This window comes from Opisthorchis viverrini (genome assembly GCF_000715545.1).
Source record: "Opisthorchis viverrini unplaced genomic scaffold opera_v5_412, whole genome shotgun sequence".
Lineage (NCBI taxonomy): Eukaryota > Metazoa > Platyhelminthes > Trematoda > Opisthorchiida > Opisthorchiidae > Opisthorchis > Opisthorchis viverrini.
Window position 1 is genome coordinate 348,644 of NW_008752069.1, and position 20,454 is coordinate 369,097.

The 20,454-nt window shown below is 44.3% G+C and overlaps 1 protein-coding gene across 1 annotated transcript in view; it reads left to right on the top strand.

Annotated features, from left to right (window-relative positions):
• Nucleotides 1-20,454, top strand: part of T265_10830 (hypothetical protein) — a gene marked incomplete at both ends in the record, with an annotated part of 46,914 nt that overhangs the window by 12,670 nt on the left and 13,790 nt on the right. Inside the window, 9 exons of the mRNA XM_009177309.1 lie at nt 1,190-1,452; nt 1,800-1,935; nt 2,643-2,896; nt 4,685-5,078; nt 6,372-6,569; nt 9,678-9,765; nt 15,896-15,936; nt 17,867-18,129; nt 19,127-19,236. Coding sequence (XP_009175573.1) covers nt 1,190-1,452; nt 1,800-1,935; nt 2,643-2,896; nt 4,685-5,078; nt 6,372-6,569; nt 9,678-9,765; nt 15,896-15,936; nt 17,867-18,129; nt 19,127-19,236 — 1,747 coding nt within the window. The remainder of the gene's footprint in view (nt 1-1,189; nt 1,453-1,799; nt 1,936-2,642; nt 2,897-4,684; nt 5,079-6,371; nt 6,570-9,677; nt 9,766-15,895; nt 15,937-17,866; nt 18,130-19,126; nt 19,237-20,454) is intronic.

The following is a 20,454-nucleotide window of genomic DNA, read 5'->3' on the forward strand; positions in this document are numbered from 1 at the left end:
AAATTCCACGACCACCTACAACTAATAATCCAATCATTCATGGCATTGACGGTTCGGTCGTGACTGAATCCCGTTAGCCCGAGGTTGATGTCAAACATTTCCTGCCGGTTCGCGGAATTTTTGAGTTGAACAAGAGTAAGAGCTCGTCAGCTGTGTCCACCAGTCACTCCTGTTCTCGGAGAATCGGTTTGCACGATTTGTATGCCGATTCCATTTCGTAGACATACTGCTATTGGAAATAAAAATGACGAAAAAAGGGCATGCGTGGCTGAAAGTGATAGACAACGTTATCAACCTCAGTCTCCTGATGGATACGACTGTTTATGACACTTACCCTTCCTCCTATCTGGATCTCCCTTCAACTGACACTGTTCACAAGACTGGTGAAACTCCACCAACGGTGTCACCCTTCTTCGACCCATCAAGCAGACAAACCCCCCAAATTTCTATCAATCTGGATCTTCGTCAGCTATTTGGATTTGCCTGATGATGCCAAAATGTAACGTATGTATACACAATATAATTCTCGGGAGAGCGAATGAACATATCTGAAAATCACAGCAATATGACTAGCCGTTGGTGTAAAGGCGGTCGTTCGGTGCGCACTTATTATTAGTATTAGGCTGATAGTTCCATTTTGTCCATTCATTCATGTCACCAGGTTGCTTGAAGTTTTGATCTGTTGACAAACTTTTTCGTCTGGTGTAATTGTTTTCTGTCCCTATCCGGTAACGATGTTTATCGTAATCATTTAGACGTATGCAACTGACCAGATTTCATTTGTTTGCAGCTCACAATGGCTGAGGTGCCATGTGATCTAGTCCACCCAAAATTCCCTACTTCTCATCGTTGGTGTGTTTCGGTGACCGGTTGTGGTGAATTTCTAGTGTGGACAGCTTCAGGTATGTTTTAGGTGAGTTTTGTTCTCTCATACTTGTTTGATCGAGACCGTTTCTTGGTCATTGAAGAAACAGTGGTCGATTAAGATGTAAAAACCTGGGCAATGATTCTGGTTCGAGTACTACTGTGGAACCCTGCATTAACATGACTCTATGTTTGATAGTTGAACCCCATGTTTCGTTGACGCGTGTTGCTTGCATTATTCTGTCTATTGGCGGTGTATGAGAATTTTTCCGTCCTTCCTCCTAAATCCTTACTTGGATTTTTGCTGTATTCTTCACTTCATTAGCGGCAAAATGGCTGCGTGAAGATTGTCGTATAATTGGACGGGCCTCTTACTCCGTGGAGATGACTGCCAAGTCATCCGGCTCCTCTTCCAACGTTCCCAACAGACTACCCGTGCGACTTAGTTTTGAAGAGACAGCTCATCTACTCAATTCTCGTGTGATTGGCGGCCTCACTGTTCCTCTTCCCATCAGCCAGGTGAACTCACCTACCTCTGAACAGAAAAGTGACTTTGCTGCGGCAGTTGATTTGAACAGGAAAGAAATGGTAGGTTCGCTGTCAACAGGTAACCAGGGTCAAACTTAGCTGAAAATATACTGTATTCTTGTGATTCGTCAGAAACGCTGCTTGGTAAGTTTTCGTTCTTCCGACTTCTCATGTATGGTTCTTCTACGGTGCAGTATAAAAAGGACCAGATCATTTCAAGGAGGTTAGTCGCGGGCATCATGTTATGTCGAAGGTCACGTCTGTTCGGGACTAGAGGGCGGATTAGCTTGGCTTTCAGCGGTCTCATCCTGTCAGGAAGGGCTAACCTGATCAGGCTTAGTGGTATTATTCCAGTGGATTTCGTTCTTCTTGATGTTACTCCTTCCTCTATCCTGTTTTTGCTCTAGCAAGAATTATTCCAAGCCAAACGTCGTCTAGAATTGAGTGGCTATTATGGTCAGCTTGTCCATGGCCTTGCGGTAAGCAAACAGCGCCATGCACGGGGCGGGGATGCTGCGCAGTTGTCTGACGAGTCGAAGAAACGTAAGCTCTTGTTTTTTGACGTACCCGTTCATCCTCATATAATTCATTGATTTGTTTCACACACAGTGGCACCCCCTAAGATAGGAGATTTTCATATATGGGTGTGATGTACCATTCATAAGGTTGCTGAAAATTCTTCGACAGTCTACAATCGGTTTGTCCTTCTTCGAGCTCATCTTATAGGCACAGTCCCCTGTGTTTCCGACAACCTTATTTTCTACTTGAACGAAATTGGTGGACTCCACTCATTCATAAACCAGTTTTGTTTTGTGATAGACTCACCTAGAACCAGCTGAATCGCTCGTTTATAATGGGATTTTCCTTCTTAGAGGTGCAAGTTCTAAGCTCTAGATTCGGGGTTATTTTTCTGTTCAGTTGTTGGTCAGCAAAGAACGAATATAACTGTCTTTCATACTGCGTTAGGTTGATTTTTCGATACGTGGGATATCCTGAAAGAAACCACAGAAAATTGCCGAAGGTTTTCAGCCCACGCTGCCCCTCCTAGATATCGATATCCTCCGCAAGATGCCAACTTTCCAGCTCCATCAAATGATCTTGGTTTTCCGTAACTTTAACACAATCCACTGTCCTCAGTCATCGGAGAGTTTAGAGACGCTAGGTGGTTTATATAGGTTTTTAACTTACAGTCTGTCGACATTATTAACTTCTCTTGTATGTGGGATGAATTTTCCTCCTGTGGCGTTTAGACTCCGCATATCGGATTTCATCCAAATCACTCGGACGGTTTGCTGGTGGGGAATCGACCTCACGACTCGCACCGCCTGTGGTTTCAGACTACATCGTCGTCTCCATCCATGCGGCAAATATGACAGCACTTGGTTACATTAGAGTCGCACAAGCTCTGGAGTGCAATATTTTGCGGATGAAAGAATCGTTCCGTAAATTTTCAATGAAGTGCGAGGTTTCGGTATCGCAGCTTTGGTGGAACAATGCCTTGACAGTGAGATTGACGCAGTACATCTGATCTCGATAGAAAGAAAGTGTGATAGGGTGTTTGGAAACAATAGGGGGAAAAGTCTGTCGACTTCAAAGTGCCTTCAAAGTTGGTGAACTCCTGACGTCTCTAAGAGCAGTGTAAGTTACATTAGTATATATTTTTTTGTTCAGCCATCGTACCTCTTCAGCGCTCGGCTTTCATTCGGCCTGAATGAAATACGAGGGTTGGGATACAGCCGAGTTGACCAAGATGGGACGGGATCACTCGGAACGCCGGGTTTCGGGTCATAGCTTAGATCAGTAGCCTCACACCCTGACCATTTAACAATTTCTGTCTCCTTTGCAACTTTCCTTTTGATATACACTTAGGGCTTAGACAATAAGGACAGGATGTCACTGTCCGCCAAAATGTTTGCTCTTTCACAAAACATCATTGACAGCAGCAGATCCTCTGAAACATTTTCGTGGCCTTGGAATTCGTTGAGTTTTTGTCCTTCAGTTTGAGCTGTTTGGTCGATCGTCCTTAGGCTTCTCCATCCATGGTACACCAAATTTAGCGTAGTGGTCCGCTGTTCCAACCCGTGTAGTCCAAAGATAAGAGAGTTAGATTTCGCGTCGCTGTCATACATGCTGATGAAATGCACAGCCCCCCCCCCACTCCAAACGTGGGGGTACTTTGGTATTTTTACCTGATATAGCTCCATGCTTTTTTGTTCACTTTTAGTGGGGAAGGGATTTGGTTTTAGTGTATCTGGTTCTGTATTCAAACACATTTGTGTGCGCTTTCAAGTTGTTCGCCACTACCTAAGAGGACTTGCCTTCCTTTTTGAGGTTGAGCTACTGGCGCTACAGACATTACCCAGCTCCTCGTTGACCTGTATTGGCGATCTGCCACTTAAGCGATCAGTGCATGAACTAACAAATGTTGCATCCTGTGGCTTCATAATTTTTTCGGTCATGTAGCTTTTCAACTGCCTGTCTCCGACGCCTCCAGTCGCCCGGCGTCTTTTTGACTGAATCCAACGATCTGCGTCCTACCTTTGAAGCACAGTAAGATTGCACTTCTCACGATGTGGGACTTGATCATAGCTGCATAGTTAAGCTATCATTGAGTGAGTAGGTCGATTCACCAGTATTTTTTTTCAAATCTTTGTTGACGTTGGCCTGAACGCACCACCGTTGAGCCCATGCCCCAATGCGCATTTCGTAATTCACTGTATTGCATCCAGATCATCCGATAAGTATGTTGTCAAAGTAATTAGTCGAGAATGAAGTTACCCAGCACATTTAATCTCCGTGTTTAGTGGATGGGGATCCATTTCACACCGAGCCGTGTCCGCGTTTCCTTCTCTCTGAAGAAACTGGGAAAAGTTGGACCGAAATCGTCAAAAGTTTCTTGACCTTTTTTGGAGAATGTAATATTTTGCACATCAGTCCAATACTAAATCGGCCGACCTGCTTATAAAGCAGATCTGGACAAGCACAAAACGTGTCCGTATTCGAATGAACCGCATTGTCTCGCGTGAGCTTTCCTATCCATGACCAATTGGGTTTTATCAGCTGGAACTACTCTCCAGTTTTCAGTTTTTTATCTTTAAATTGTCCAGCTGTAACACTTTCAGTGCCTAGTTGCCATGCCATCGGAAGGAAGCACAAGGGCTGGGATACTGGTAGGTTGCTCAAACATAGAAAGGAGACGTCAAGAGGCAGAGGTTGGGTTCGAACCACGAACCTTTCTCTCAGTAAATTCACACTCTAACCATTGAGCAATTCTGCTCCTTTTTATCTTTAGAGGAATTTTAATTCGTTGAACCTTTACTTATCCTCCGTAGTTTCCGTTCGCCAACGGCGCAAGATGATTCGTCTTCATAAGAAACGACTTCGATCGAGCGGGTGCGATATCATTACACAAGGCGAGGAGGATGATCACATGGATTTTAACAATTCGGAAGAAGATTCAGACGTAACCGACGCACCTACTTTGACTAGTCTCATTGACTATTATGACCGCGGACGGACCGCGGAACCTGTTCTCAATGAAGGTGATACTCTTCCCATACATGAAAACTACGAGGATCCCATTCCTCGACACAATCCCCGTCCCACCCCTTTGGAATGGATACGTCCTGGTGAAGTGGACTATACTCCTGTACCAGATTCAGTTCTAAATGGTGGGCTTTGCGAAGGTCAGTTCTCCTCTTGCACACCGAATTCATTGGATTCTGACGTTCGACCTTCTGTGTTACGTGACATTTTATCTGACTTCACTGTTGTTGCTCATTACGTCATCCTAACAGAACGTGTCGGTTTTTCCTGTCACCCTTGTTCAAATCCGCCCACGTTTATCCGTCCTTTCTGGGGCAGACTTGGTGAGATGGGTTCCTAGTTCCTGAATCATTTCTTTAACTTGTTAAGAACAGTCTCCTCCGTGTAGCCTTTGATTTTTAGTTACAATGATTTAGATCCACAATTTAGCTGATATGCCGTATTGTTTCAATAAACGTTTGTTGCAGCTCCGATAAAACGGGGCATAGCGTAATATTTTTTAATGAATCGACTTTTGTCCAGTCCGAGAGTGCGTCTGGAGGGGGCTTGCAGGAGGGTTTACCTGGGGTTTCTTCATGCTGAGAAGCACGCTCAGGCACCTGGGATACAGAAAAAAGGAAATCGTTCAGCTGCAGCACTCTTTCGGTGCATAATTGTCATGCCACCTGAAGGAAGGAAGCACGAGGGCTGGGATACTTCCAGGTTGCCCAAGCCTGGTTCACCCCACCTGGGGTACACTAGAAAATGAAGCTACCTGAACCGTCGGCTCATGCCACCTAAGGAAGGAAGCACGAGGGCTGGGATACTGCCAGGTTGCCCAAGCCTGGTTCACCCCACCTGGGGTACACTAGAAAATGAAGCTACCTGAACCGTCGGCTGAGCTGTTTTCTTAAACTGTCTGGAATTCGCACACGAGTGGTTGAGTCGCACTCAACTATGCACTGGTTATCGATTTGCATGGCTTAGCTTCTTAAGAATGAGTTAAACTGGTTTGATTTCGTTGACGAGTTTGAGTTCGTGAATGAGTTGATGAAACTTCTAATCACTCTTGCGAAAAATTCTTTGCTTCTAGCTGAGTGCTCCTCCACGATGGTGGAGAGTTTCCTGCTCGATCACCGCAATTTAAAGTTAGTACGGAAGGCTCACGCCGTAAAAATATCCGATTCGCCGGTTTTTTTCCCAAGGGCGTTTCCCAGACAAAGGTCTCATGTAAAGATGGGAATGCTGTATTCGGAACCAATACACTCCTGCATTTAAGGTGCTTCTTATGTCAACCTTCCTTGGGATGCCGCATTGTAAGAACATCGTAGACGAGAGATTCAGCTGGGTACCGATTGAGTACCGGCAAAGCCAGATTGCTATGCAAATAGATGTATGAAGCTAATGTTCCTTCTTTCTCCATCGCTTCCCATCCAATATCTTCGCAATTACAGTTGCCTCTTGGCTTTTTGAACAACTAAACCTTATAGTTGTTCGATCCCAAACTGAGCCTGATTCGTCCATTCCTGTGAGGCTACCAAACTTGGAGCGACTGCGTCTCCGTTGCCGTGTGTTTTCAAGTCTTTGGTCGAAAGGCTTCTACATCACTACTTCAAGCGCCAAAATGGGTGGAGATTTTTTGGTCTACCCAGGTAACTTCCGTGTTGGTATGAGTTAGCTTCTGTTTTTCCTCGATTTGCTTTTCTCCTTTCTGATACCAACTGTTTTTCCCTTTGTATGTTTTTAGGTGATCCGCTTTTGTTTCACGCAAGTCACATCATCGTTGTTCATCTACCTGACGAACTTGTCCTGCCCCATCAATTGGCTGCGAGACTTCGTCTGGCAAACAGCGTCAGGAAAATCCTTGTTTTGGCTACGGTTTCAGTGGAACAGTCGGATTCTGGAGTTCTTTACACTTCGTTTAGTTGGACCAACTGGCTGCGACAAACCTGAATGCAGTGTCTTTCATGATTAGTTTTTGTACATAATAAAGTCACACTACAACGCGAAAATAGTGATTTCTGTTCGTTCCATTTTCGTGTTTGGTTTGTTTGTTTCCCTTCTTGTTGACTCCCCGAGAAGAACAGACGTTCTCTTCCCGAAGGGACATCGATGGTTAGATTGATCGCGATTACCTGGATACCCACTTTTTCGGGTGCAAAAACAGTCACCTATTTGCGAGTAGATTGTCCGAGTGAATTAGCTAGATTTCTAGACAAGGATAGCACAATGCTGTAGTACTTCTGTCTACTGACATTTTATATAACAACTTCATCCATACTAATATCATAGGTTGTGCATCTCGTTCACATTTTAAAAAAAAATCGTGTGAAGCCAAAAACCTTTTCCAAGACAATTCCAAAAGCACTTGGTTTTTTCCATACCTAGTACGTCATGTTATCCACTCCGACTCATCAGACTGTGGCTGACTTCCAGTACTTTAGGGTGATGCCGTTTTGATAAGAAAATTGAACGCCAACTACGCTTCAAACTCATCCAGTTTGCCTCAGGCCGGGGTTGTTAGACTTGATTCCGTGACTGAATGTGCTCCACCAGGCCCTCTCACGTTTTACTCGAGATGCCGCATCATATTGCCGTAATACCCTACTCGTATGGTTGCTGAAGCACAACAGCTGGGCTTCAGGCGAGTCTCCCGTGAAAGCCAACTTGATATGCAAATGAGTGTCCAGTTGGGTTCAAGTAGAATAAAAGGTTGACAAAAACTCAGGGACTGTGACTACTTGCTAAGCTCCAAGAAAGGCGAAACCGATCGTGGGCTGTCGAAGAGTTTTCAATACCCTTGTGAATAGTTTCCTTCATGAAAATATGCTGCGTTATCTCAAATATCGTACCAGCTGGGACATGAGTTGACCTGGTGCAGCACATTCAGTCGAAGAGGATCATAAACAGCTGGGTTTCAAGTGACCGTCACGAAGAGACTGGACCTTACCGTGGTGTGACGGTTTGCGCACCTCAGCGGCCCATTGACCTATAGTAAGGGTTGTCCCCGCGACACTCACAGGGTCTCTCATACCGGGTTGGTCAATGGTTAGAGTTCTGACGAACACAGAATCCTGGTTGGAGTTGGGCTTTTTGTCCCATGAGTCTCCTTCAAATGCTTCACCATCAGATGTGAACGCATACTGTAGCGACCGAGTCACCCATATACTTGACTGTTCAACTCAAAGTCGCTCACTGGATCGCGAGGCTTGTCTATTTTCTCATACGCACAAACACGTCGCATTAACTTGTTTTTTTTTGTTTCCTTTTCGTGACAGTTAGGTATGAGTCAGTGAATGTCACCACGTGCGTGGTCGTAAACCCGCAAAACTCATAAAGAATGAAGACCATGAATTTGAGATATTGCTTCTCCCGACGGGTAGCCCTCATTAACGGGTTTTCGCGGCCGTGTATTCTATACGTCCTGTCTTCACCTGCTTTACTAAATAGAACCCTAAGCTCGTTCAGTTTTAGGTTCAAGAATTTCGGCACATCATGAAGCCACTCGGCAGTGACCCTTGTTTTTACTTTAGATTAGATTCCTTGCATCTAGCCTCCTTTTTGTTTAAGTAACCAGGTTGGTGCCTGTTTTAATGGGGCTTCGATAAATCCATAGCAGACTAAAAAACTGTTTCCATATGTGGATTGTTCCTTATGGAGGGCGTGTTGTACTTGATTGTCAGGCCATATGCCAGCCACGAACCAGAGCTACCGTTCGCAGAATATGAATATCAACCTTATTCTCCGAAGCCCGTTATCATTTTCTTCACCTTTCTCAAACTCTCCAGATTTTTATGGAAGTATCTGCTTCATCTGAATTTAACTAGCTCGCCATTAAACAAAGACTGTCTGTTGCAGAAATTCACCCGCTTGCAAATTCTGTCGGTATTAACGAGAAACCCAACCAAATCTCTTGTTTATGGTATAAAAAAGAATCAAAATAATCGTCCGGCCTTAATATCCTTCAGTGCCTGACTGTCATACCACCCGAAGGAAGCACGAGGGTTCAAATACTGCCAGGTTTCCCAGGCCTATACAAGAGCGGTTTAGATGCTGAGGTTGGGCTCGAATCATGGTCTTTCGGTCAGTATGTTGGCACTTTAAAGACTAAGCTATCCCGAGCTCATGATATGATGTCATTCGGTTGAATGTGCTGCATAAAACCCCCTTATTTCCCAGTTGGTACGACAGAACACACTTTTAAAAGCTTCCTGATGTCTGCTCGACAGTCCGCCGCTCCAGTTGCCATTCCTTGGGCTCATCAGCTAGGCGTAGTCCCCAACTTTTTATCTGCATTAAGTCCTACTTGAGGACTAACTGGTTCGCGACTGAAGCGATTCAATCATTTGGTGTTAAGTGTGCCTATCTGGTGACCCTCAGGAAGAGTAAAACGGGTAGTGAGCTATCGGAGGGTCTTCAGTAACCTGGTAAGTAGTGTATGCTATCAACAAAGCCTTTCTTTCAGCCTAGTCTTGAGAAAATTTTCTTTCTTAAAAAAGTTACAACTTATCCTCTTTAACTATAATTCACTTGTGTTCGTATCTCTTTACAGTTGTCTATGTCTCCCTCTCCGTTTCAAATTAAACATAAAGATGACTGAAGAGGATAACCCTCTGAGTTTGCCATTGGAAACTATGGATTTATCCTCGTGGGACGAATCATTGTTGACCGAAATGGAACGTGAACTGTTGTCGTTCGAAAGCTTTCGGTCCATTCTCTTCGGAGAGCTCTTGTCTTGCTGCCATTCTGTACTAGTTCAGACTGTGTGGAAGGTTTCTCTCGTATTGAGTTTATGCCTTCTGTGTCGCGTTACTCATATGTTGTCTTACGCCTGCTTCAAGTGGCAAGGTAAGCAAATCGTATGCCCTTTTCCATTTTGGGAAACATTTAAAGTGTTTAGATTCGTCGCCACAGTGGGAACACTATCAGATCTTTGTTACCACAAGTGCTTTGTTTCGTCTCTTGTTGTGCATGCCGTTCTGTGTACTCTGATCAGTATGTTTGCAGTCGGAGACTGTTTTGACGTCATCTGTTGATTCAGATGTCTACAGTGCGTTTCAGCTTGTCCATATCTTGGTACACAGTTCTTTTTCTATCCTGTTGCTAAACTCCAAGCGTTCGGAGGAAGACTTACCACAACCATTCAGTCGTCTTAGACGTGCGTCCTTCATAACAAGACACACTGGCAATGTTCCGGCATGTGTGTAACCTTGCTACTTGATAGCCGGTTTGTTCGTAGCAAGATGACTGCCAGGTTCGGAGAGCTAGCCAACAACTCAGGTACATAGTCGTAGTGTATGCTATCAACACAGCCTTTCTTTCAGCTTAGTCTTGAGAAAATTTTCTTTCTTAAAAAAGTTACAACTTATCCTCTTTAACTATAATTCACTTGTGTTCGTATCTCTTTACAGTTGTCTATGTCTCCCTCTCCGTTTCAAATTAAACATAAAGATGACTGAAGAGGATAACCCTCTGAGTTTGCCATTGGAAACTATGGATTTATCCTCGTGGGACGAATCATTGTTGACCGAAATGGAACGTGAACTGTTGTCGTTCGAAAGCTTTCGGTCCATTCTCTTCGGAGAGCTCTTGTCTTGCTGCCATTCTGTACTAGTTCAGACTGTGTGGAAGGTTTCTCTCGTATTGAGTTTATGCCTTCTGTGTCGCGTTACTCATATGTTGTCTTACGCCTGCTTCAAGTGGCAAGGTAAGCAAATCGTATGCCCTTTTCCATTTTGGGAAACATTTAAAGTGTTTAGATTCGTCGCCACAGTGGGAACACTATCAGATCTTTGTTACCACAAGTGCTTTGTTTCGTCTCTTGTTGTGCATGCCTTCAGGAAGACTCTGATCATTATGTTTGCATTCGGCGCCAGTTTTGACGTCATCTGTTGATTCAGATGTCTACAGTGCGTTTCAGCTTGTCCATATCTTGGTACACAGTTCTTTTTCTATCCTGTTGCTAAACTCCAAGCGTTCGGAGGAAGACTTACCACAACCATTCAGTCGTCTTAGACGTGCGTCCTTCATAACAAGACACACTGGCAATGTTCCGGCATGTGTGTAACCTTGCTACTTGATAGCCGGTTTGTTCGTAGCAAGATGACTGCCAGGTTCGGAGAGCTAGCCAACAACTCAGGTACATAGTCCCAAGGATTAACTTGTCTTTTCTACTTCCAGTATCACAAACAAGTATGCCTTCTAGATGAACTCTTCCGTGCTTTAGTTGGACCAGTGATTAGAGCCAAGTCTTGGTGATTGGTACCGCCGAACACACCATGAACGTGTAAAACATGGAAAGATCTGGTTTTCAGCATCGTGAACATTCTCAGTATGCCTGGAAAGCCGGTCTTCGAGGCCGTCTGGAAGTTATATCTTCTTGGGGGGAAGTAACCATGGGAACGCACACCAAGATACCAACATAAAATGGTCGTTCCTAGAGGAAGTCTTTCCGGCTGAGTGTATTTCTCACATCCGTAGTCTCTCTTTCTTGATACTCCGTTCTCAAATTCGCACAGAACATCTACAACCAAGTTATGCAGTCATAGTTGGCAAATCTTAACCGCACTCTGGGGTTCCTAACTTGCGTCGAGTCTAGTGACACAGACGAAGTGGATTTTCAGGTGGATTAAAGATAGCGATGAAACAGATGCAAAGTGTATTTATTCTCTTTTAGTCTGGTTGATTTTACCGTGAATGAAACTCCAAGGATCTAGGAATAAAAGAGGACATCTCTCAATTCACGTGGATGTGGCAAGTCATTACTCGAACAGTCAGATCACCTGGTGTGAACTACGTCATCGAGCGATGCTCAGTGGTACATTACCCTGATGAGGCATTCGTAGTTGAGTGGTGTATTGTTCAAACTCCTACACGGGAGATTATTTTTTCGAGCTTCTCTGCATTTTTACGAAATTTGCACTACCTGTGAATCCGAACAGGAAATGCAATACCTCTCTATCGTATCTCGGTTTTCGCACTACTCGCCAAAAGTTGCGCCCAGGTTCTGCTGTACCTGTGGAGGTCGGCCACGCGCCCTTACGGGAAGATGGGCATTATTTGATGTAATCAGCGATGCTCTGCTGCTATCCTGTCACGCTAGACAATGATAAACGTACAAAAACATGTCCGTCCAGTCCCAGAATACTGTGCGTTTTCTTGTCGGAGCTTCGGTTTTTCATTTGGATTCTTACCGTATTGAGACACATAAAGGCCACTAGATAAATCATGTTTGTACGACAGCCAAGCACCATTGTTGAACTCCGATGCTATGCTGTTAATGGTGGTGACAATGACACCTAAAAGCTACTTACTATTTATCAGTCAGCTGTGCGGAGCATGACAATCAGTCCTATTGGCAATGCTATTAACCGAGCTCGGTTGTTTGTGAATAACTTGGATAGCACCATCGCTTACTTCATTCATTGGAGTTTATGGGACCCAAATAAACACTATATCATCTTGGAAGTTGCTTTTTAAAGACCTTGTAATTCCGGGTTACCTTCTACGAGCATTCATGGTCTTCGATTTACGTACCCTGTGTGATGCATAATGTTTGTGCACCCAGTGGCTAGTTTCATCAGCGTTAGTAACGTTCCCGTTGATGATTGGGTGGTAAGGCTATCAGGCTTTGATTAACATCGTATCCGGTTGGTATCTAGCTGTGATCTGGTCTTAATTGACATTGTAGTTAAGCTGTTCGATCACATAGCCCACGGTGGCCTTGCTTGGGACGATCAACTAAGGTGTACGGCAAGCATTCTTGTGGCACACTCACTGGTCACACTATAACTCTCCGAATCCGCAGACCAGAAACTGGTTGCAAACCTTATTCTTATAGGTATCTCTCAAACGCACACGTATATCAATATCTTCATCACCGGTTTTGAGTATATCTTTTTGCGTAAATCAATATTGTATTGATTTGGTTTGAGTTTGTGTATCAGTCCACTATTTTTCTCCATTCCCATTTATCAGGGCTTTCGTAAGTGAGCACAAAGGTGGTTCGTATACTGGTTGTGTGGTTTTAAGTTTCCCTCCCAATTTTCGTTTTGTGTGTTCTTCCCATATTTGGTTTTTCGCTTGTAAAGATGCTTTCCGCTTATTCTAACATGATGTGGCGATGTAATTCACTGTACCTGATTGATCCCCCATATGTAGGGACAGTAGGATCGATTTCCAAATAGACTGGGAGTTCCAACGGTAGACTTTGTACGACAGAACCCGTTGCGGCACTTAAACTTGAGGTGGCTGGGTATTTGGTGGTTATCCCGGTTTCTTTCAGACGTCTTCTGTGACTTGCGATGTGTATGTTTCATTCAATACGATTTCTGTAATGAAGGAAGGTTAAGGAACTAACTTTCAAGGGTTTCCGATTACTTACCAAAGAATTTAGCACTCAGTGGTCGAAAATTCCATCCAGTTCAATCATTCCGTACTCACCGCATCTGAACGAGTGCAAAAAACCAAGAAAGTCAGCCGGAGTCGTAAACTCTCGGAACAACAGTTTATTTTACTTCGCTGAAGCAGCAGTGTTACAAACCAGACTTGTTTAAACAGGCTGGTTTGGGGGAGGGTAAGCTTCGTAAACCCAGTGTCGAATCATAGCCACAGCTCCATTATTTTTGTCTAACCTGACATGTCGTCTGATAACTTGCGCGCCGTAATGATTTCACCAGCCTACAATGGCTCACCTACCCAGGAACCTGCCCATCATGCCACTCCAACCCTGTTCTGGAACGCCAGCAATCAGCTGATGGAAAAGTCATATTCGTTGGATTCAATCCTTCCAATCATGAGGCTTCTTTTTGTATATGAGGAGAACTGAATGCATAGGAATTTGACGTACTTGAGACTGTTAACCTGACCGTAAATCAGCAAGACGAGTCATCGCATGATAGAAATAAACCGAGCGACTGATTGCCTCGGCACACGTCAGCTTCAATAGAGATTCGACTATCTTGGGCAGGAGCCGAGTTTGGCTGTTAAGTACCAACTTCTTTGTGTGGTGCGTACAAACAAACTGTTAGTCAAGGAAAAAGAAAGAAAGCGTTCAGCTGTAGCATCTGAGTAACCCAGGAAAGTAATTTGTGCAAAACATGACGCATTCAGGTCGTGTCCACCGGCGGCGGAGTCCTCCACTAAAGTAGAAAAGAAAGAAAGCCTTCAGCTGTAGCAGCCTTCCGGTGCCTACTGCCATGCCACACGAAGGAAGCACGAGGGCTGGGATACTGCCAGGTTGCCCAAGCCTAGAACAGGGGAAGCGAGTGGCGGAGGTCGGATTCGAACCACGGACCTTCCGGTCAGTAAATTCGGGCTCTAACCACTTGGGTCCAGGAAATGCGGGTTTAAACAATTCTCTTCATGTCACGCGTAAATTAAGGTTGAATCGATCGTATTTGTATGGACCAAAACAAACTTGGTGCAGCGCAAAAAACATTCCCTAGCCAGACGTTCGAGACTGATGGGAATACGTATCATCAGAGGAGCTGAACCGTTGTGTATGAAAAATGCGCCTTCGGCGGTAGTGGATCGGACTTATGGACTAATTATCGAAAGTATTGGTTAGCTGAATTGTTGCAAGCAGCTTTTTACCTCTGGCTGTACTTTCTAAGTTCAGTGTGTCTGTGTGGGATTTTCTAGCGAGTTTAGAGCATTTCTCACTTTGGAGTAATCCGAAGCAACAGTCAAGCTTTTCGGGACTAACTTTACTGTTCATGACCCGCCCCTCCTGCAGCGTGGGGAAAAGAGAAAAGAAAGAAATCGTTTAGCTAGCTCACCCTTCCGCTGCCTAGCTGCCATGCCACCCGAAGGAAGCACGACGGCTGGGATACTGCCAGGTTGCCCAAGCCTAAACAGGGGAAGTCGATTGGTGGAGGTCGGATTCGCTTGCACCAGTTCGGAGTTGAATTCTGATAAGTGATAGACTAAGGGTGCGGAGGTTCAGAATATGTCGCTGGCTAGGTTTGTTACGCACTGGGAATCATGATGCAATGTCATTGATTGTGTAATGACGGGGAACACGGTTCGATGTTGCGCGGAAACTGTTCAGATCACTTAGAAGAATGCCAAAACGAATCTAGAGACGATGTATGATCGTCTCAATACACCATAAAAAAGGGCACATTGGCGCTTCTGTCAATTTGATCATGTTTAGCAGACAATTTGTTGTTTTGGTGACTTTTTAGTCCTTTGTGGTCAAACTTGAATTCTGTCTGGTTACGCAGCTAACTCTTTTCCACTTTACTCTGTTTGGTTTGCCAGGCAGGAGTCATCTTGTACCAGCCGTTTTGAATCAATTCCTGGAAATACTATCAGGCAAGTGGCTTCTTTTACCCAGTCATTCTGTCGCTCGATTCAACCAAGATGGTTTCAGATAAACACTACCCTTGCTAGCAGTCATACCATTCTGAATCGGCCCTGTCCCCTTTCCCCTCACAATCAGTCATAGCTCATTGGGCCGTTTTCCATTTCTACAGGTCTCTTTTTACTTCACTGCTTTTACGATGAGCGGTATTCGGTCGTTCTGAGCCTCGTCGGATGTCTTGGTCTCGTGTTCACCCTGAAACCCCTACATGCTTCAGTGATTCCGGTGCTGACAATCTGCGTTGCCGTTTTATCATATTGGTAAGGTTAAATCCAAAACCTGCCATATTTTCCTACACAGGCGTTCATTTTACTAGACGCTCGTCTGATCCGCGAAGTTTTTGTATCATCTAGTTGTGACCAGTTTTTCCATATCCTTCTTACTCATGGCCTGCCTGGATATTCTGTTTTTCCGAAGCTTAGGTTACTATCTGCCAGTTTCTCCTATTATAAGGCGGTTTCTCACCATTCATAAACCATGGACTGCGATGAAAATCGTTTGATTTGGTGTGTGCGCCTTTCCTTTGTCGAGTCGAGGGAGCGAAATCCACTCTTAGTGTGCTTCTAACATAGATTTCCCCATTCCCCTGTATTATTTTTTTTCGTTCAACAGTGAGTTTGCCATGGATCCAGAGAAGTGGCACCAGGAACGAGGTAGGTTTATCATGTGAAAACATACATTTGTGACGCTTTCCAGATCTGCCACTATCTTATGCACACACGCTTCTTTCCTCCACTTGCCTTAGTTTGTTACACCATTGATTCACTCACTTATTGGCTGTTGATTGTGTGACAGCTGATCTATTCGGCAAGCTCGACGAACAGATTACCGCCTGATTAACAATCAATAAACTCAACCGATCCCCATTCCCCTGTATTATTTTTTTTCGTTCAACAGTGAGTTTGCCATGGATCCAGAGAAGTGGCATCAAGAACGAGGTGGGTTTCTCATGTGAAGACATACAATCGTGGTCTTTTCCAGATTTGCTACTACCTTAGGGACGCACGCTTCTTTCCTCCACCTTGTCTTAGTTGTTACACCATTGATTCACTCACTTATTGGCTGTTGATTGTGTGACAGCTGATCTATTCGGCAAGCTCGACGAACAGATCCATTACCGCCTGATTAACAATCAATAAACTCAACCGAACTCCCAATATTTAAACATGTTGCTCCCGTTACCGGGCTCTTATTTGATAATGTCTGCTCACTGTGCATGATTGTTTTTTAATTTTCATTCATTCCAACTCCCACCCAAATCCAACCCCCGTTGTTCTTTACTTGAAATCCAACCTACTTATTGTGGTAAATAGTAGGCAGTGGTTTAGGTTTGAACCGGATATCGGCTTGATTGGACGGAGCAGACAGGCCTTTCGAATTATGCTATTTACCAGGAGATGGAAAAGGAAAAAAGGAGATACGTAGTGCGTTATTCGATCAAAAACATGTAGGAAGCCTACACTTCGACGGCTCATTCGGGCAATCTGGGCACAAGTGGCCCACAGAACTACAGTCCACTGCAGCGTTTATTCCAGTCTGACGTAAAACACAGAGCTGTTTTTTTGCTAGACGATAGGTTGCCATGAAGCGTTTGACGAAACTGTTGCAGTCGGTAGTTACCCTGGATGAAGTCACTACCATATCGGCCGACGCGCGTTTACTAACGATGTCATGGTGATTTGGTCGGCACCAGCCTGAGGACTCGATTATCCGAAACCTCAAGACGCCTCATATCCGTTGACCACAGAGTTTCTTTTCTTTCGGCTGAATAACAGCACAGTTTGTCGTATGACCTAATACGACTTTTGGGACCCAGTAATGTATCTTTCTGCACTATAAGAGACTTAAACTGGGGCTCATCCGTTTACTTTACCTCACAGAGAAAAATTTACCAGGCACACTGACACTCAGTATTCTCTCTGGAGTGTTGTTGGTCCTTAGCGTCCGGTCCTTACTCGTCTTTCTCCGGTACCTTCTGGTAGGCTCCCTAAAGTGCGCATCCGTACTGTGTATAAAATATGTGTTCCTCATAGTTATTATCCTTTGTTACAATAAGACCATGTTTCCGTGATCAACTACCACCATACCTAGAGCCAAAATAAACTAGTAAACATATTTAAATATTGACGACGATCGCACCACCATTCTCTTCTTAAAAATCATCTCATTGACAGTATAAAAGCTAAGGAGTCGAGTCTTCATCACTTTCCCTGCAAAGCAACAAAGTAGACATTTGGTGCGCGACATACCTCGATTGGGGGAGCGCTTTTAAGCAGCTTTTGTGCAATCACAAAAGGTTGTACATGTCTCCGTTTTTTCCACAGGCTTTTCGCTAGTGGTGAATTAGACAAAAAGTCCATTCACTCTAAAACCACCCAAAATGGTCTCCTTTCACCAGAAGGCCTAACTTTTTGCAAGCTCCATTTGTCACACTTGACCGCATTGATGTTAGATCACACTCAGTTTTGCATGCCATTACTGTGGTTTATTGTTGTGAAATGTTTCGGTGTGTAGCTATTCTATCGACTAACTCCCGTCGGTTTCTTGCACGTCGCTCGAAATTCTCCCTTCTTTCAATTCCAGGCAGCGTAATGATAGTGATCATGAAGGCAGTCTCTTTCAGCTTCGATCTGAAAGAGCCCGCTGAAGGTCATCTATCTGAACCTGCGTCAGATGATCGTCATCTGACTTCTACGTTTGCTGCTTACCGCCTAATCTCATGGCTTGCCTACTCCCTCTGCCCTGCTAGTTTAATCTTCGGTCCGTGGTTCAGTTTCTTTCGACATCAGCAACGCCTTTTTCAGAAGCAATCTCATGAACCTACAGACTGGTATTCAATTCGACTGGTGAGTCTTATTGCTCTGTTCTTCCCACAACCGCTCAAATCTTTGACCATTTCCCTTCAACTGAGTGGGAAGCCTTGAGTTCATATATCTTAGTCGTTGCATCCGATTCCCCCGTACGATTATTCAGTCACGCTTTCTTAATAATAAACCGCTAGTAATCGTTCAGCTGTAACACCCTTTCGGTACCTGCCTGCTTTGTGGCTTGATGGGGGCGCGAAAGATGAGATACTGCCAGACTGCCTAATTTTAGACGAGTAGTTGGCATGTCAGTGTTGAGTCGGAACGACGGACCATCCGGGCAGGAACTTTGCCCCTGAACAACTGAGCTACTTCGAGCTCACGCTATATTCTTTCCTCAAAACATCATTGTACAGTTATGCCTGACTCAGTGCCGCAGCACTTAAGACGTAAGCTGTCTACGGACTCTGTTGAGTACATCGGATGTACGTTGGATCTCTTTTTCTCCTCGACAGTATCCACTTGTCCTTCGATCGTGCTCGATAATTTACTGCCGACCACGGTCAAACTGTGGGCTATCTCAACTCTATGCGTCCTTGTTCATGAGGGACAACATCACTGCTTTCCCAACTACGGAAATGCTGGCTGCTCAAAGGAGTCATCTTTGCACCCTTATCACCACGTACAATGGAATAGTAACGCTGGCTTGCTTCGTTTTACGGTTGCTCGCCGCCCTTTATTCGCTTACTCTCCTTTGGTCTTCTCACCGTGGATAAACCTTCAAGATTAATTTTCCAATCGCTGTAGCTCGGTCAGGATGGCCGATCAGCTTCCAGCGGTTTTCTTACATACGTCTATCTTTCTGTGTATGTTTCGTTCCTTTTTTAACACATGCTTAGATAGGAAATGTCTGGTAGCAGATCACGTCATGAAGAGCGCTTAACATCCGAAGGATGGATCTCAAGCATAATAAACGTCAATCGATCGACTATCTATCACTCCGCTTTTTTCCTCCTCTGCTGTTTTCTTTGATTTCCAGCTTGTGCGTTCCTTTGCCCACGTTCTGTCAGCCCTCACCTGTGCCTTATTCTCGCTCCTATGGTCTACTTGCCTTTCCAACCTGGTGCTCTCTCAGCTGGACGATGAGACGTAGGTTTTCCAAGTGTTATCTGATATCTTTCTATCTTGTACTTGGTTTTTCATTTTAGTGTGTACTACTCTGATAATATCGTGTCTTGTACTGGACTTATATCTTTTGCATAGTAACCGAGTCTCACTCATTAGTATTCAATAACCTTTCGGCTTGAATTTGTATTCCATTGTTTCATCTTTCAATTTCCTGACAGGTTGGGTAAATGGTGCTGTTGAACCGAGGGGGCGAAGGAACCGTTTCACTTAGTTGTTCCTACCCATGTTTAACACTTACAGCGGTTAGTGTTCTAACGGTCCGCAAACCGAGTATCAAGATTTCCAATCGATTGAACGAATCAGCTGCGTAGTCTTTGCAATCACCGGTGCCTACATACAACTGAAATAGTGCTTCTTGCTTGTGTACTTGTCCATTGTTGGTCATATTCCTAAGCAGTAGTTCCATAGGCGAGTATTTTCGGGATCATTCTACTCAGAACACCTTTTGCAATAAATTCCCCTCAGCCATTGAGACGGCATTCATGGATGATTCATTCCGATGTTCGGATTTTCCAGATCTACTGCCTTATCAGGGTATCGCCACGCATAGACAAGGAGAGAGTTGATAATCACACTGGGCCGGGAGACGTGTTTTCCTATCCGTTTCCTAATTAATGAACAAAATCTTTGTCGATCTGCGGTGGAGACACCAGCACTGTAGTTCTCGATCGGAGAATAGTTTGTCCTCCAATATGTTACACAGTGAACAGTTCAGAAATAAGCAAAATAAATTCATTTGTATACCAATTCGGGTTTTTTTCACAGGAGACTCACCCAGCTGAATCTTTCGTTTATGATGTTTTTTAAGGTGAAACCGGTCGTGGGCTATCGAAGAGTTCTCAGCAACCTTATGAGGAGTAGATCACGTCTATTTTACAGATAAATTTTGTCATACTTTGAAAGTAGGACTGCACCTCAAGTTTCCGAATATGTTCCTGAGTCTGTCATTTTAGCATTTCTATTCGTCGTTAGTGCACCTCAGGGACCCTATAATGTCGCGATTAAATCTTGGCCAGTGGTCATGTCAAGTTATCTTTTGTGAGTCGAAATTTGTTTCATATGAGTACCACCACATGCAATGTTCGAAAAGGTTTCTCTCTCTACGCTAAGTTGGTACTCATACATGACAAATTTAGCAACTGTGTGCGGAACCAACCTAATAAGTACCTGTTTTTTTTT